The sequence below is a fragment of the Chlamydomonas reinhardtii genome, chromosome 12, assembly GCF_000002595.2.
Source record: "Chlamydomonas reinhardtii strain CC-503 cw92 mt+ chromosome 12, whole genome shotgun sequence".
Lineage (NCBI taxonomy): Eukaryota > Viridiplantae > Chlorophyta > Chlorophyceae > Chlamydomonadales > Chlamydomonadaceae > Chlamydomonas > Chlamydomonas reinhardtii.
The window spans coordinates 5,519,559-5,532,251 of NC_057015.1; the positions used below are offsets into that span (position 1 = coordinate 5,519,559).

The 12,693-nt window shown below is 63.0% G+C and overlaps 2 protein-coding genes across 2 annotated transcripts; both read left to right on the forward strand.

The window, feature by feature from the left end:
- The first annotated feature begins 40 nt into the window (after positions 1-40).
- On the forward strand, positions 41-9,531 carry CHLRE_12g531200v5 (uncharacterized protein). Its single transcript, XM_043068568.1, has 28 exons — positions 41-188; positions 255-360; positions 456-636; positions 767-904; positions 1,117-1,279; positions 1,492-1,736; positions 1,959-2,117; positions 2,300-2,374; positions 2,482-2,578; positions 2,783-2,836; positions 3,050-3,155; positions 3,383-3,686; positions 3,884-4,048; positions 4,284-4,410; positions 4,573-4,673; positions 4,843-4,923; positions 5,096-5,161; positions 5,364-5,529; positions 5,728-5,917; positions 6,112-6,204; positions 6,312-6,393; positions 6,610-6,802; positions 6,966-7,144; positions 7,306-7,389; positions 7,604-7,723; positions 7,921-8,073; positions 8,261-8,333; positions 8,501-9,531. Exons 1-28 carry the CDS (start codon positions 95-97, stop codon positions 8,605-8,607), a joined length of 3,702 nt encoding a protein of 1,233 aa, XP_042918663.1. The 5' UTR covers positions 41-94; the 3' UTR covers positions 8,608-9,531.
- Positions 9,532-9,580: 49 nt separating this feature from the next.
- CHLRE_12g531250v5 (uncharacterized protein) lies at positions 9,581-12,692 on the forward strand. The gene is made up of 8 exons (XM_043068569.1): positions 9,581-9,780; positions 10,024-10,142; positions 10,317-10,482; positions 10,633-10,785; positions 10,902-10,988; positions 11,188-11,242; positions 11,400-11,551; positions 11,800-12,692. The coding sequence occupies exons 1-8, from the start codon at positions 9,662-9,664 to the stop codon at positions 12,035-12,037; spliced, it is 1,089 nt and encodes a 362-aa protein (XP_042918664.1). The 5' UTR covers positions 9,581-9,661; the 3' UTR covers positions 12,038-12,692.
- Position 12,693: the final 1 nt, after the last annotated feature.

Consider the following 12,693-nt stretch of genomic DNA (forward strand, 5'->3'; position numbering starts at 1 on the left):
AGTATCTTATCACAAACGAATGTCTTAACATATATTAGTCACATATAGCTTTGAATGACGTATTGGGTACAGCAACGGCACTACGCGAGCAATTATGTTAAGCCAACTCGGAATATCAGGCAAAGGTTCAGAAAAGGCCAGCGGCAGCCGTTATATACCTCTGTCGTCTCTCCAATCGTCGACAAACCGTAAGCGCTCGTTAAGGTCTGCCCTTTTTGGCATGCTCACGCAACAGAGTCCTGCCCCCCAAACAGATTCGCTGAGGGAGCCGCCCGCTGAGGATGAACCTCTTACTTCTGGATTTCAGGGACCGAGCCTAGCGCAGCGGCAACACGACGGGGCGCCCGTATCCCGGCTAAGGTAGGGGGCTATGGGCCCTGGTAACACCCTGGCCGTCCCCCTCCCCCCACGCATGCGTTTAGGTAACCCAATCCCCCCATTCCTTTGAGGTGCAGGTCATTCAGAAATGGATCGCTTCTCATCGCAGCATCCGTGGTTATCGGTATAGGCATCACCTTTGCCATGGGCTGGACGGTTGGGAATGCGCGTTCTGGGCAGCCAGCCTCAGGGGCGCAACTAGGGAACAAAACGGCGGCCCTGGCCTCCGGGCGGACGTACTACATCGCCGCAGACAAGGTGAGCCGTGGTTGCTGAATGCAGTAACCGCCGTCGGGGTTCGTACGATATGTGCGCCCGATGCCAGTTTGGGCCAGGCACAACAACACCCCGAACGGCTATCGTATCGTGACAACGCACGATGCTGCAGATAAGCTGGGACTACGCGCCCTCGGGTCGGATGCGCTGCTACCCCCCGGGGTTCGCGGCCATGCCCACCGGTGCTGCACGCATTGGCGGCACGTTTGTGAAAGCCCAGTACCGCGAGTACACGGACGCCAGCTTCAAGGTGAGGGCGCAGGGAAGCATGCAGGGCCAGGGGGGCAGGGGCAGGCAGGGGCATGGGGAGTTGTAAATTTGGGTGCGGGATGGCGGGGCACGCAACTTTATGGGCGCGTTCGCACGTCTCATGCCAGGCGGTACCGTAACTTCGCGCGCCAGCGGCCCATTACTGTGCTAGTTCGTCGCGACCGCTGTTCCTACTTGCTTCCACGGGCACAGGCTCTGAAGCCGCGGGGCAAGGAGTGGGAGCACCTGGGCTCGCTGGGCCCTGCCCTGTATGCGGAGGTGGGCGACGTGTTGGTGGTGGTGTTCAGGAACAACCTGCCCTTCCCAGTCAACATGGCGCCCACGGGGGGCCTCACCATCGCGCCAGACCGTCCAGGTAAAGCCGTCGTGAAGAGCGTGCGAAGGTGTTGGAGGGGGCACGTGGCAGTGTACAAGCCGTGTAAGAGGGGTATCGGCAGCCGTGATTAAGTCCATGGGCATATGTGGATTGAGCAATGGGGCCCAGACATCTCCTCCTCTGACCAGTCAGAGCGCTTCCAGTCTGCTGCCGTGCTTGATTGCCCGCCAAACCCAATCTCCCGCTGCCAGGCGGCCCCACGTCCGCCAACGTCACGCAGCCGGTGCCGCCCGGCCACACCGTCACCTACACCTGGGCCGTGCCGGAGCAGGCGGGGCCGCAGCCGGGCGCCACCGTGTCCAGCCGTATGTGGCTGTACCGCAGCAATGTGGACCCGGCGGCGCACGACAACGCCGGACTGACGGGGCCGGTCATAGTGGCGGGGCGCGGCCAGGCGGGGCCGGGCGGCCGGGCGCGGGACGTGGACCGCGACGTGGTGAGGGCGGGGCGGGGCGGGGCGGAGTGGGCGCTGGGGGAAGAGGCGGAAAGGTGTCTGGAAGGTACCGGTAGCTGGAAGGCAGAGCGGCGAGAGGGAAATGGAACGTGAAGAGGCAGGATGGATAGGGCTGGGGCCTGGGCGGTCACGCTCACAACACGGGCGCGCGCACGGGTGATTAATTCACACTCACTCGTAGCTCCACTTGTGCGCGTGCCGCAGGTGTCTGTGTTCGCGGTGGTGGAGGAGCGCTCCAGCCCCTTTGCGGCGCAGCACGACCCAAAGCTGACCTCCGGCGCCAGCTTCACCAAGAACATGATAAACGGCTGGGAATTCTGCAACATGCCGGCGGGTGGCATCACGCTGCGCACCGGGGAGCGGGTGCGCGGTCCTGGGTAGCATTGGGCCGGACGTGGGGATGCATCAGGCAGCCCGGCCATGGCCAGCCGGGTGTAGAGGGAGCCCCCAACAGCCGAACGGAGGGGGCAAGGGGGCAAGAGACTGGAGATAACAAGCCGCACGTTGCTGCTGCTGCGCTCCTCCTGGCTTCCATGCACCGACAGGTGCGCTGGCACGTGAGCTCTGTGGGCAACCACGACGGGCTGCACAACTACCACTGGCATGGGCACGTGGTTGAGGTGAGTGAAGGCCGAATGCGCCGTTGCTTTTGTTAAGGAGAACGGAGGTGTTATCCCTCCTTACGCCACGCCCTTGCTCCCCCCCATACCCACTGCCACCCATGCAGCTCAACGGTCACCACGTGGACCAGTTCACGGGCATCCCCACCGCCTCCTACTCCGTCAACATGGTGCCGGACGAGCCCGGTAACTGGCTCTTCCACTGTGAGACCGCTGTGGGCCACCGGGCACGGGAGCTGGCTGAGCAGCGCTCTGAACAGCGGCGATAGGCCGCGCACCAAGCAGAGTTCTCAGGAACCAGCGGCGGGCTAGGCCCTGTCCCTTGCTGGCACGTGTGACAATCACGTCCCTTTGGTGCCCCTGCTGCCTTGATGCTCTGTGTCGGACGCTGCCGCCCCACCCGCACAGGCCACGTGAACCAGCACATGGGCGGCGGCATGGTGGACATGTACACAGTGGAGGGTGGGTCGTTAGCGCCGCCTGCTGGTGCTCGCATGTGGCTGCTCCTATTGCGGTTCCAGCGCTCCACACGTCCCCCCGTCGCCGTGCACTCTTGACGCTGCTTCCCCTACAAAGGCTTGCGACCAACACTCGATATGCCAATACGCTTGCGTGACGCACCACGTGCGGACAAAATGACATGTGCGTTGTGCACACATGCAACCCTTTGCACAGGCCCCCGCGCTCCGCTGCCTGCCTCCACGGGTGTGGAGCGCACCTACTACGTTGCCGCGGAGGAGGTGCTGTGGGATTACGTGCCGTTGGGGATGGACCACTGCAGGTAAGGGCCTCGGAGCTAGGGCCAGAGCTAGGGCCGTGACGGCAGCAGAGCGGGCGGTTGAGCGGCTTCAGCGCACATTTTCCTTATCGCCCTTTCAGCTTTGGCTTTGGGCCCAGCTGCTGTGCGTGGCTGTGCGTTTATGAGAACTTGAATGTCATGTTCAGTCATTAGCTACCACCTTCGTTGACTCTGCGGCTTGCCAATACTCGAAACGCGTGCCCTCTCAGCAACCCGCCCAAGCCCTTTACGCCCGACACCGTGGGCTACCCCTACCTCGCCGGGCCCTGGCCGGGCAGTGGCGCCAACGCCAACGGCAGCAGCGGCGGCACTAGCACCAGTAGCAACGGCGGCGCCAACAGCAGCGCCACCGCCGCCACGCCCACGCCCCGTCTGGGCCCCCAGCTAGTCAAGACGCTGTATGTGGAGTACACAGACGCCAACTTCACCGCCGCCAAGCCGCGGCTGCCGGGTGACGCCTATCAGGGCTTCATGGGGCCGCTCTTGCGAGCCAACGTGGGAGACACCATCAAGGTTGGGAACGGGGTAGGGCACGGGGTAGGGCAAGAAGCTGCGCGGCGCTCCAGGGGTTGCTTGTGGGCGAGGGTGGATTCGGGGAGTGGGCTCCTACACACGCACCGCATGCTCGCCAGCACTGGGCGCGCGTGTACCGTACTATCATGACATGTGCCCCGCTGCCTGCCCACGCAAACCCGCGCCTCCCTTCACAGGTGGTGTTCCGGAATCGGGCGCGCGTGCCCACCTCTATCCACGCCCACGGCGTGCGCTACAGCAAGGCCAATGAGGGAACGCTGTACGAGGACGGCTCGGACCCCGCCACGGACAAGGCAGACGACGTGGTGGCGCCGGGGCAGACCTACACGTACACGTGGCATGTGCGTGTGTGTGCGTGTGTGTGTGTGTGGGGGGGGGGTATGAAATCGGGTGGGGACTGGGGTTAATAAAATGTAAAGTGATGGAATAGGGGCATCAGCAGGGTTGGGTGCAATCCAACTGGGCCCGGTGTGTTGTAGAGCCCTGGATGGGCGGCAGCAGAAGGGAGGGGCAAGGCATAGATACAGAGCGCCTGGTCGCCTTGCTTGTTGACCGCTGCCCGCTTTCCTCACGCAGGTGCGTGAGCTGTCGGGCCCGGGCCCCCGCGACCCGTCCTCGCTGCTGTGGATCTACCACGGCCACGTGGACGAGGCGGCGGAGACCAACGCCGGCCTCATGGGCGGAATCATCATCACACGGCGGGGTGAGGCGGCGCTGTCGCAGCCCGGCACGGTGTCACGTGTGTCCACTGGGGCGACCGCGGGTGCCGGAACCTTGCGTGCGTGCGGCGGGCGCGCCGGGCTCGTGCCTTGCTGTATGCTCGTTGCAGTTGCTGTATGACATCTTGTCTTTTGTGTGGCCGCAGGCATGGCCCGCAGCGCTTCCGACCTGACACCAGTGGATGTGGACCGGGAGGTGGTGCTGCTTATGACCGTCACGGATGAGACAGCGTCCTCCAACTTCAAGGTACAGCTGGGGCTCAGTCAGCAGGGCCGTGTATGTGTATGTGTGTGGTATAGCTACAATGTTGACGCTTGCATGATATGCAAAGCATGGGTGTACTGCCAGCGCCTGTGCCTTCACGCACTGATTTTGCACCACACACAGTTTGCATGTACATCGGTGTGCACCTCAGGCCAACCTCCAGAAGGTGGACCCCACGGCTGCGTCTGACCCAGCGGCGCTCGGGCGCATTACCGGTGACCCGGACTTCCAGGTGTGAGGGGGCGTTGGGGCAAGGGCTGGGGGTTTGCTGTGGTCAATGTGCTGACGTGCGTTGCGTTGTGGGGGATTTCTTGCTATAATAATAAGGGCATGCACGAGGGCACTGTCCCTCTTCCTCCACTGACCAATCGCGCACCCCGCCCCTGCCGTCGCCACGGCTCCAGTCTCACATGCTCAAGCACTCCATCAACGGCTTCATGTACTGCAACCTGCCGCGCCTCAATTTCACGGTGCGTGACAGGGGGCCAAACATATGAGTCCTGACTGACAGGGCTGATGACATCACGTGGCTGTGTCTCACCTCTGCAACGCGGCTGCGCCGCACTTCGCTGCATGGGGTTCGTGGGGTACGTGGCCCCCGCCGCCACCACACCTGCTGCCCACCTGTCGCGTGTGGCACGCCCTGGCACACCTGCCGCAACACACCTGCAGGTGGGGGAGCGGGTGCGGTTGCACATCATGTCATTCGGCAGCGTGGACGACACCCACTCGGTGCACATGGGCGGCCCCCGCCTGGACTACAACCGCCAGCACAGCGACGCGGTGCAGATCAGCCCCGGCGGCATGATCAGCGCAGACGTGGCATTCACGGCGCCAGGTGCGAGGTTCCGGGGCTTGCTGCGGGGTTATCGCAAACAATGTAGCGCTGCAGTCAGCCGCGGCGTTCATCAATGCGACAATACGTGCATGCCCGCTCCCGTTCCTTCCCGCAGCCACCGGTTTGCCACCTGCTACCAACCGCACCAGACATACGCGTGCCTGTCTTTGCCTGCCTCACGCGTGTTTCCACACGCAGGCAACTACGAGCTGCAGTGCCGCATGGCGCACCACATCATCGCCGGCATGCGGGCGCGGTACGCCGTGTTTCCAGCCGACCCCCAGGCAGCACCGCAGCTGCCCGCCACGCAGCTGACGGGCGTCACACGTACCTACTTCGTCCAGGCCGAGCCCGTGGAGTGGGACTACGCCCCCGCCGGCTACCAGAAGTAAGCAGGCGGTTCGGGATGCGGGGAGGGCAACAGCGTGTCGCTTGGATGTCCGAGGAGGCCTGGCTGGGGCCTACCGCAAGCGCCTCAGCATTGCTCTCTACCCAGCAACCGTTTCCTCCCTCCCCTGCAGCTGCTGCTCGCGCTGCAACCGTTAAAAATCACACCCTGGGCACATCCCTGCCGCCCAACAGGTGCACCGAGACGGACATGTTGGGCGAGGCCACGCCGTACCTGGTCCGCAGCAGCGCCAGCATTGGATCCAAGTACCGCAAGGCCGTGTACAGGTGAGACAGGCAGGACAGGTGGGTACGTCTTTGCTTTTGTCCTTCCGTATCGCCATCTATACACCTAATCCCCTGGCGCTGCTGCCGCACAACTCGCCCGCCCTCAGGGAGTACACGGACGCGTCGTTCACAGTGCGTAAGGCCGGACCTAACTACACAGGCCTGGTGGGGCCACTGCTCATTGCCGAGGTGCGCGGGCGCCTGTGCATGTGGGGCCCTAGGTCCACCTCCGATCCGCCAGGTCTCGCTGCCACACCCTGGCTCCGGGCGCGGAAGCCCTCCCTAGCCTGCTTGCCTGGCCTGTGCCGCGCCCCATCACACCTACACACCCGCACACCTACCAAACGCACATTTTTGCAAGCTCTCGCAGCCTGCCCTCTACCGACTTGTCACTGGGGGTTTCAGGTGGGCGACCGGCTGGACGTGCACTTCCGCAACGCGCTTGTGGACTTGCCGCACTACCCCGTCAACATAGCCCCCGGCGGCGGCCTGGTGGAGGATGGCTCGGACGCCGCCTGCGCAGGCGGTGCGCCGGTGGCTGCTGGTGAGGACTGCGTGTACCGCTGGATCGTGCCTGACACCGCCGGGCCGGCAATCGGTGAGCCGCGCGCACGGCCTTTTGCTGCAACGAAACGGCTGCCAATGCATGGTGCACAGTTCACTCTAGCCTGAGGCTTGTAGCTCGCTCGACCTCTGTGCCCACCTGCCGCACTCCAAGAACCGAAGCGCTTTTAACTGGTCATCCCTTTACAACCCCACAGCTGACTTTAGCACAGTGGCGTACGGCTACACCAGCAGTGTGGACATGGCCTCGGCGCCCAATCTGGGCCTGGTCGGGGCGCTGGTGGTGGCGGGGCGCGGGGAGCTACAGCCGCCCGCCGCGGCGGGCGCTGCGCCGCTGCCTGCCGGCGTGGACTTCTTGGTGCCGCTGTACTTCCAGGTGTGCGAGGGCGGCTGTGGCAGGCTCGCGGTGTCTTGGGTGGCTTTGTTGACAGGGAAGGAGAGCGCCTGAAGGTGAGGACGGTTGGCCCCATTGTGGGGCTCCATCACGTGGTCATGGGCCGTGTGGCGCCATGCGTGCCGCTGCGCCTGTGCGTGCAGGTCATGGATGAGAACTCCAGCCCCTACCTGCCCGCCAGCGCCAAGGCGGCGGGGGTCAACCTCACAGCCATGAGCGCCATCGAGGTGCGGCGTGGACGGGGCAAGAATTGTAGCGGCGGGTGGTGGGCACCGGGCTCCGTGGTGCGAGCTGGGCGGGTGGGGTTGGCGCCAGCGCGCATGTCAACGTGTTTGGGCGTGTGCAAATGGGCGAACACAAAAGAGGCTGGCGAGGAACGCCTGAATGCTGCACGCGCTCTTGCTCAGCCAAAAGATGACCACCGACACCGCCGCCCACCAGGATGAGCACAACACCCACACGCCCGCCGGCAGCGGAAGCGTGAGCGGCAGTGGGAATGCTCATGGCAGCATGGACATGAGCGGCGGCGGCGAAATGGCCATGGAGCCGGAGGATTTCATGGTTCGTTACTGGCTCCGGGCATTCAACGCACCATGCGCAATGTGCACTGGTTGCTGTACGGGTCTGGCTCTTGCTCTTGACCTTGTACAGCCACACACGCTGGCTCTCTATCACGGACTCGCTCTCGCTCACGTACTCCGCCTATCGGTCGGCCTGTCTCCTCTGGTGATGTTGCTAACATGCGGGGCCTCCCGCAGGAAACCAACCGCATGCACGCTATCAACGGCTACGTGTACTGCAACCTGCCGCGGCCCGCCTTCCCCACCGGGTCGCTGGTGCGATGGGTGCTTATGGCGTACGGCACAGCGAGCGAGTTCCACGCACCCTACTTCGTCAACCATGTAGTGCAGGTGCCGTGAGGGCTATGCAGCGCAGTGCGGGGGTGGGGGGGAGGGGGGTTGCAGTCGCGGTGTGCAGTATCGCCTGTGTGGTGCAGAGGCGGCGGCTGTGGCTGTCGAGGATAGGGAGGGCTTAACTTGCGGGGCTGGCCGGGATAGATGTTGACTTGGGTGTGCTGTTGGGGCCGCACGGCTGCAGGTGGACCGATCCGGCTGGAGTACGCTGGCATCCCTTATGCCAGCCACCGTCCGTACTGCTGACATGCGAGCCGGTGAGGGGCACGGTGACCGTCGGCCGTCGGCCGTTACCCGGACGACGGCCGCCTACCTGATGAGTCCTGACATGCCACCCCGACTGCGGCTTGCGGCTTGCATACATCGCCACGGCCTTCGCCCCACGCCCCGCTTGCTTCCGCACACCATGGCCTCACTGGTGCAGGCACCGCTGGCAACTGGTTGATGTTCTGTGACGTGCACCACGACTACATGGCGGGCATGATGGCGGAATTCACAGTGCTGCCGGATATGAGCAGGCAGCGGGCGTAGGCTGCAGGCGCAGCACAGGATATGAACTGGCCCTCGGCTACTTGCCCGGTGATGGCTGAGAGTAAGTATTACGTGATGTTATGAAAAGGCTCATTGCCTGCCAAATGTGATGGGACTGTGGTCCAGAATGGCCCCTTGTTCATTGGCGCTCTTCATTGTTTTGGCTGTGTGCAGCAACTGTGTGAGGCATCCTTGGTGTGGAGTACGAGCATAAGATAAGCCGTGAATCGAGGTGAAATCATAATGTCTATTTATTGGTAGTGATCGCGTGACCCGGAAACGCAGGAATTATGTCGGGAGGGGGTGGGGCATGCCAAATGCGCTCGAGGTGGGGGGTCAGGCATCGCTGGCGTGTCGGCAGTTATAAACGAAGGACCTGCGAGTTGTCTTTTAGTTATGATGAGATATAGATAAATTGCTAGGCTTTACGTTTCCAGTTTCTGGCGCCTCACAAGCTTGAAGGATCGATTTCAAATATAGTTGTTGGGCTTGGCGAACAGCGCGGCAAAGAGTGCACAAGATATGCTTACGCTACATAGTAGTAATTTAAGTACCGTAGGCAAGAGGTCTCGCCTAAGCAGCGAGGCATGTCGCGCATCAGTTGCGAGCAGGGGCAGGCTTGCGGCACGCGACCGCATGCTGGTCGCCCAAGCTCAGCCACTGCGGGTGGCTATTGTTGGTGGTGGTATTTGCGGTCCAACACTGGCGGCACTGATGGCCCGCGAGCTGCGTGACCCCTCAGTGCTGGCCGGGGGTGTGGATGTGCACCTATTCGAGCAGAGGGATGATTCCGAGGACAGGGTAGGACCTTGGTGGACTGGGCGGACTATGTCATGGAAGCATAGCACTTTCCAGCTGGTGCCATACCCCTGGCAGTTCTGAAAGTCACGTGGCAGGGTGGCAGCTCTGTAAGTAACATCGGGACACGTTAGGCAGTGCCAGCAGGTGCCAGATCGTCCATACGACCCCTTCCCGCACTCAACTAAAGTAGCACCCACCTCCTGTGATTGGCGCTTTGTAGGCTGGCGGTGGCATCAGCCTGGCCCCTAACGGCATGCGGGTGCTGTCACGCCTTGGCCTGACGGAAGCGCTGACAGGCCAGGCGGGCGAGGAGCTACTGGACTTCAACTTGCTGGACTCAGCCGGGGAGACCATTGTGTCGTTCAAGCAGCGGTGAGGATGGGACGTACGCTGGGTCAAAGCTCGGCATTGCCGCACAATTGCATGAGCAGCGGCGCCCGCTGCCGCTAAGTACTGACCAGCGCGGCGTGGGGCACACCAGGCAACGCAAGCACACGCACCGCTTCCCAGCAGCCGCGCCCCACATGCAACAGACAGCCTTTGACTGACTGGGACAGCCTTCTGAACTTGGCTGCTAATCATAACCAGCCAGTGGCCTTAAAACCTTGGCTCCAGGGCACGTGAGCGATACGGCCACCCTGCGGCGGGCTTCCGGCGTTACCGGCTGAGGGCGGCGCTGCTTGAGGCGGCGAGGAGGGAGCCGGGCGTCACGCTGCATTCCGGGCACCGACTGGGTGAGTGCATGCGGACGTGTTTGTCACCACGCACATATATGTGCATGTGTGTGCATGCAGTACGCAAGGGTAGGACTGTGTGACGCTAAAGGTGGCCATGTGCATACGCATGGCCATGCATGCACACCCTGTGTGTTTCCCCTGCCCTACCCGCTCTGCGCCAACCCTGTGCAGTGTCTTTGGACTGTGGTGAATCGGCGGCCTCCACTGCTGCTGCGCGGCCTGCTACGCTGGTGTTCGAGAATGGCGCTTCCTTCACCGCAGACCTGGTGGTGGGCTGTGACGGCATACGGTCGCGTGTGCGGGCCGCTGTGCGCGGGGCAGGCGAACCGCCGCCAAGGTGCGATATGCCCGCGTGTGTTTGCTCCCCGCACGCTGCTGCCGCAAAGCACCACGCGCTGTCACTTATCGGCGCTGCACGCTTTACATGTGCTGGTGACTCAAGTGACACGTGTGTTCGCATGCCGTCGCCGTTTGCACGAACCTGCAGGTACACGGGTACGGAGGAGGTCATCTGCGTGACACGTGCCCGCAATGAGGACCTGGTGGCGCGCAGTGGCCTCAACCTCATCCTGGGCAGCGGGCCGCGCCAGTTCGGCACTTACGGCGTGGGGTCCGAGTGCATGTGGTTCGCATCGCGCAGGTGCGTGATCCTACACACTTGGATGGGTGCTATGCATGCTGTGTCCCGGCACACAGAGGTAGATGTGCCCTGGGTGTGCCCGCCATGCGTGTGCCGCCTGCAACCCTGGACGACAGACGGCCCGAGAGCCGGGACTCATGGGGTGCCATCAAGACGCCACAGGAGCAGGAGGCGGTGCGACAGGAGCTGCTGGAGGAATTCAAGTGCGCCGCGGGGAGGGGGTAGTTTATTCCCAACTAGATCAAGAGCCGGCGGTGGGGTCGGGGGCCCTGCTGATATTGTATGAGGGCCGTTGGGCACTAGGAGGCCATGCCCTTCTAGCTATCCCGCACCAACAATTGCAGAACATGGTTTGATACAGAATTGTAGCCACGCACTCCCACCACCGCCACACGCCAGCAGGGGCTGGACGCTGGTGGAGCAGCTGGTGCAGCGGGACGTGGACATCATGATGCGTGTGCGTGCGGGCCCCCGGTTACTGCGTTGTGTGTACTTGTCTCCATGGGTGTGTGTGACCGCCCCGCATCCAGAGGCAGGCACGCAGACATGCCCACACTGCACCCACAGCTATGTATTTGGCTTGCGGCGGCCTATTATGTACTGCCCCTGCACAGGTGGGTATCTATGACCGGCCCGCCGTGTCTGACTGGGTGCGGGGCGTCGTGACGCTGGCAGGGGACGCCGCCAGCCCCATCCCGCCCAACCTCGGCCAGGGTGGCAACAAGGCTCTGGAGGACGCGGGTGTGCTTGTGGGCTGCATGAAGCGGTGCGTGCCTCGCTGCGTTAGGGGCGTCGTCATCTGGGCTGCATGCATGTATGCTACCTAGCAGGCAGCGCGGCGCCTGCGCGCGGGCCTCAGACATCGACCCTCCTAGATACTAGCTAGTACCGGCAGGGGTTGGGACAGGTTGGGAAGGCCACGTTTGGTACATTGAAGGCACAGTGCCCTCCAGGGGTGCGACATGCCCCCATGGTGTATTAGGGCCATCCGTGCCTCTCAATGCCCCCACACAGGCTGCGGGGCGACGTGCCGGCAGCTCTGCAGCTCTACCAGCGGCTGCGGGTGCCACGAGCCGCTGCGCTCCTGGGAGACACGCGTGCGGGCGGAGAGGTGTCAGGCCTGGACAGCCCCTTCTTCATCGCCGTGCGCAACACGCTGCTGCGAGCCTTCGTCGGCATCACCGGTGGCTTGCCGCTGGGGTGGCTATGGTCATATGACACGGAAAGGGTGGTGCGAGAGGCTAGGCTGTAGCACACGACCCGTTTGAGGGGTAAGCCGCTCCGCGCCTGTTCAATTCATCGCCTTGCGCAGCGCGCAATAATCGTCGGGGCTCAGGGCTGCTTCGCAGGCAGCCAGAGCTAGAACGCGGCTTCCTGCTGCTTTTAGGGTGGTCTGGCATTCCTGACACAGGCTGCTTCAGAGCCGCTCAGCCTCTGGAGGGATCTGCACAGGCCTCTGAAGGGCTCTGAAGGGCTCTGGAGGGTTCTGGAGGGCTTTGGAGGTTGGTAGCGCGCATGCTTGGCGGGCAAGTACCCAGTTGGCCCACTATCCAGTTGTGGCAACCCACGCCATGCCAAAAGCCAGTCGAGTCGGGTATTACGGAGTTAACGAAGTCCAGACGTTGAATGTTTTCTGGCCCGGACCACTGGTCTTGCAAGGAGGGGATCGCACGCGAGATCGTGCCCACCCTGTTACCCCCGCTTGATTCGCGTGGTCGTGCCGTTTTTTACGTTTTTACTTTGGCTCTCACTACTACTCGCATTGCACGTTTGCTTGTATGTCTGTGCCGCCTGTTTGCCGTTTGAGTCCGCCACGCCTTACTGCCGCTCGCCCATTTCCTGTGTGTGCTTCCCCCTGCGCGCGCGGCTCTGGCGTGGCTTGCATTGCTGAGCGATTAGGTGAGTTCG

What these genes read in the sequence shown, in the direction of transcription:
- CHLRE_12g531200v5 (XM_043068568.1), top strand. Translation starts at nt 95, where the DNA reads ATGTTAAGCCAACTCGGAATATCAGGCAAAGGTTCAGAAAAGGCCAGC. An exon ending in ACTACATCGCCGCAGACAAG is followed by an intron (nt 637 to 766) that starts GTGAGCCGTGGT and finishes ACGATGCTGCAG; the next exon opens with ATAAGCTGGGACTACGCGCC. An exon ending in CCGGTGACCCGGACTTCCAG is followed by an intron (nt 4,924 to 5,095) that starts GTGTGAGGGGGC and finishes CCACGGCTCCAG; the next exon opens with TCTCACATGCTCAAGCACTC.
- CHLRE_12g531250v5 (XM_043068569.1), top strand. Translation starts at nt 9,662, where the DNA reads ATGCGGGTGCTGTCACGCCTTGGCCTGACGGAAGCGCTGACAGGCCAG. An exon ending in ATTGTGTCGTTCAAGCAGCG is followed by an intron (nt 9,781 to 10,023) that starts GTGAGGATGGGA and finishes CCTTGGCTCCAG; the next exon opens with GGCACGTGAGCGATACGGCC. An exon ending in ATGTGGTTCGCATCGCGCAG is followed by an intron (nt 10,786 to 10,901) that starts GTGCGTGATCCT and finishes CCTGGACGACAG; the next exon opens with ACGGCCCGAGAGCCGGGACT.